Here is a 3,155-nt window from a genome sequence, read left to right as displayed (position 1 = left end):
AAAATTATCAACTAAACTCTCCAAAGATAAATCACCATATACATTTCATCTCTGGTATGATTTTTTTTCTACCTCGCGAGGATCACATTTCTGGGTAATTAAACAGGTTTCCTGAAAAAGGGATTACATATTTTACGTGTGGCACTTTTTAAAATTCTCATTGAGTGGTGTTAAGAGTCAAAGAAAAAAAAGAAAAGAATTACAGTGCCCTTGTGAAGATTATTAAAATTTAAAAAAAGAAAAAATAAACCAACACTGTCAGGTACCTGACCTTTCAATTTTGATGAATGAAATCCTTTCATTTAAGTTAATAGTACAATACTAACAATATCCATAAAACTGCAAAATCTGTTTCAGAAGTAATCTTACCATTCCCATAATCAATGTTTTGTGGTGCATAAAGGTAGACTTCTGCTCAGTTCAACCCCTATTAGAAAATTCAACCTCCAGATAGGAAAAAAAAATAGAAATTTTAATCTCTTTGATGAAGAAGACCAATTATGTTAGAATATTTCACCATACAAATCCCTCCAAAATCATAAAGAGTTATGTTGTTAAAATTTTTAAGGTCTTCAAATTTGAGATTAAAATGATATATAGTTTCACTACTTTTCTCTACCCATAGATACACATAAACACAGTCTATGCTTCTTATCCCTATTTCCACTTCAAATTTTTGGTGACATACTACTCCCCATTGACTTAAAGAAACTAGGCTTTCTTATCACTAGGAAATTATTAAGGTGAGAAATTTGGGAATTCATGGAAAGAGGTGATTTACATATTTATTCCTATGACCTAATGTGAATCAGTATAATTCTAAGAACCCTCCATCTGTCTATATTTCTTCATTAATCATCTAGTCGCTGATACATAATCTAAATAACCTAAAATGTAAGACATTTGAATATATACTGGCTTGTTTCAGACAATATGTATGTGCATGCATCTGAGTGTATTAAAAAACACAAAAATGTACAAGACATTATGATTTTATTCTTATAATTTTATTAGTATGCATAAACGGTTGATGGACAGGTATTACCAATTTGACCTATCTTACCTACCCTATAGAGAAAGTATATGTTATTTCATCTAACTTGCCCAATGCCTGTTCACAAGGTGGCTAAAACTATCATCTTGGACCCAAGTTGATACAATAAATAAATCTAACTTATATAATCACCCATTATATCTTAACAAAAAATAAATTAAAAACCACTAGCTAAAATAATGTCACTTTTCTTCAGCTTTTAAAATACCTGTCCAAGTTGCTTACTGGGATTAAAAGCAGAAGCCTGACAAAGAAGCATAAGATAAAAATACTGTGAGACTGCCCATCATCGATGCTTTGTTGATAGGACGTTCTCTCATACTGATGTATCAAAAATACATTTTGAAGAGTAAAGGAAGAAATACCCTCATCCAGTTCTTAAATTCCTTACCCCTTAAGTGTCCACATTAATAAGTCTTATGTCCAAGTGAAACATCATGACAATATCTGAGTTTTGCAATGTACACTACACTGAAAAGCAAATCAAATAGCAAAGTACTTAAGAATCTGGGAAATGCTACTCAATCCCCTTTTTCTGCTTTATTCATCTGGACACAAGTACATAACCCTGGAAACAGAAAACATACTCTTGTGGTATTTCCAGAATAATAATTAACTTTCCCACCATGAATAAAAGCAGCCCATGCAGCCCAGGCCAATTACACAGAAATAGGCAGCTCCTATAAAACGAGTAGCAGTCCTCTGGTCTGTCTCTCATTATCGCAAAGGTGGTTATCTCCACTGCAGTGTTGGCCCAACTTCCTCCACCAGGAGGTGGGAACAGACATTCTTGAACAGAAGACAGTCTGATTGCTTTCATTTTTGCAGCAGGATTTGTTCCAGTATTTATAATGGCATTTCAGTGAGTCACCTATTCCACTGCATATTCCGATCAAATGACATCCAAGAGCTTCAGAAGATCATCACCCTGACTGAAAAAAGTTTAAGCACACATTTTTTCCCAAGAGGGAATGTCTTAAAAATGATCCAGGAAAAAATTATTAACATTAAAGCTTTTGGAAATTCTAAACACAACCAAATTAAAGAGAATCCCAATTCTGATTTAGAATGTAGGTCATCTTATCTTTCCAAGACAAGATTAAAGCACATTGGTAACAAAATTAAAGGAAGACTACCCCACTCTTGAGTATAAGACCTTTTTAGAATAATCCAATCATACTATTCCAATTTTACAGGGGAAAACAGGATATATATCTATAGTTATTTAGTAAAAATAAAAGAAAGAAACTCCATACATGACAAAGTACACATATAATTTAAGAACAAGAAACATAAGACAGCTCTCCTCATAATTTTTAAATCCTTAATTTATACCTCTGTGAGTGAGGCAATATGAATACAAAATGGGACATCAAAAGTCCTTCAGTTAGCTTTAATTTTCCTATCAAATCTAAATAAACTATAAATAAGTAAGTAAGTAAACTGGACCAAATAACCTACTGTTACATCGTTTGCTCTAGAAGAAAAGATGTTACCTGTATGTGAGCAAAAGGCTTGGCCTGGTACAAACTCTGGACAATCAATCAGTTGAGAGAAGTCTGTTGGTGGCACATTGCGTGGAGGAGGGCCTGGAATTGGCCATTTTTCTGGTTCTATCTTTTTTCTCATTTTCTCATCCACAATTTCTACTTCTGTGCTATCCTTCAGTGCCTATTAACAGAAATTGAGCTATTAAAATTATGAGCTATTTCACTGCCTATGCTATACTTCTAAGAACCTAAAAATTTGAAAATCTGAAATTAGCAAACTAATTTGCAGTTAATGATTCTAAACAATCCATAACTACATAGAACACAACAAGTTTTAAAATCATTTGTGCCTGTAAAGTAACAAATATCCTGATCTCCCACTTATTTAACTTCAGATGATAAATTTTTCACAATTACAATAGTCATTTAAGGAATACTGAAGCAGCTAGAAGCAAACTGACTTTTACTATTTTCTTCTCTCTCTCATATTTCCTTGTCTTCCATTAAAATATCACCAAATAGGCCGGGCGCGGTGGCTCAAGCCTGTAATCCCAGCACTTTGGGAGGCCGAGACGGGCGGATCACGAGGTCAGGAGATCGAGACCATCCTG

At 33.8% G+C, this 3,155-nt stretch overlaps 1 protein-coding gene across 1 annotated transcript in view; it reads right to left on the bottom strand.

Annotated features, from left to right (window-relative positions):
• Positions 1-3,155, bottom strand: part of LARP1B (La ribonucleoprotein domain family, member 1B) — a 136,792-nt gene that overhangs the window by 93,844 nt on the left and 39,793 nt on the right. Inside the window, exon 6 of the mRNA XM_011935603.1 lies at positions 2,551-2,725. Coding sequence (XP_011790993.1) covers positions 2,551-2,725 — 175 coding nt within the window. The remainder of the gene's footprint in view (positions 1-2,550; positions 2,726-3,155) is intronic.

This window comes from Colobus angolensis, unplaced genomic scaffold (assembly GCF_000951035.1).
Source record: "Colobus angolensis palliatus isolate OR3802 unplaced genomic scaffold, Cang.pa_1.0 Scaffold145, whole genome shotgun sequence".
Lineage (NCBI taxonomy): Eukaryota > Metazoa > Chordata > Mammalia > Primates > Cercopithecidae > Colobus > Colobus angolensis.
Note: the sequence above shows the minus strand (reverse complement) of the source record. Positions and strands in the feature narration are given on the sequence as shown.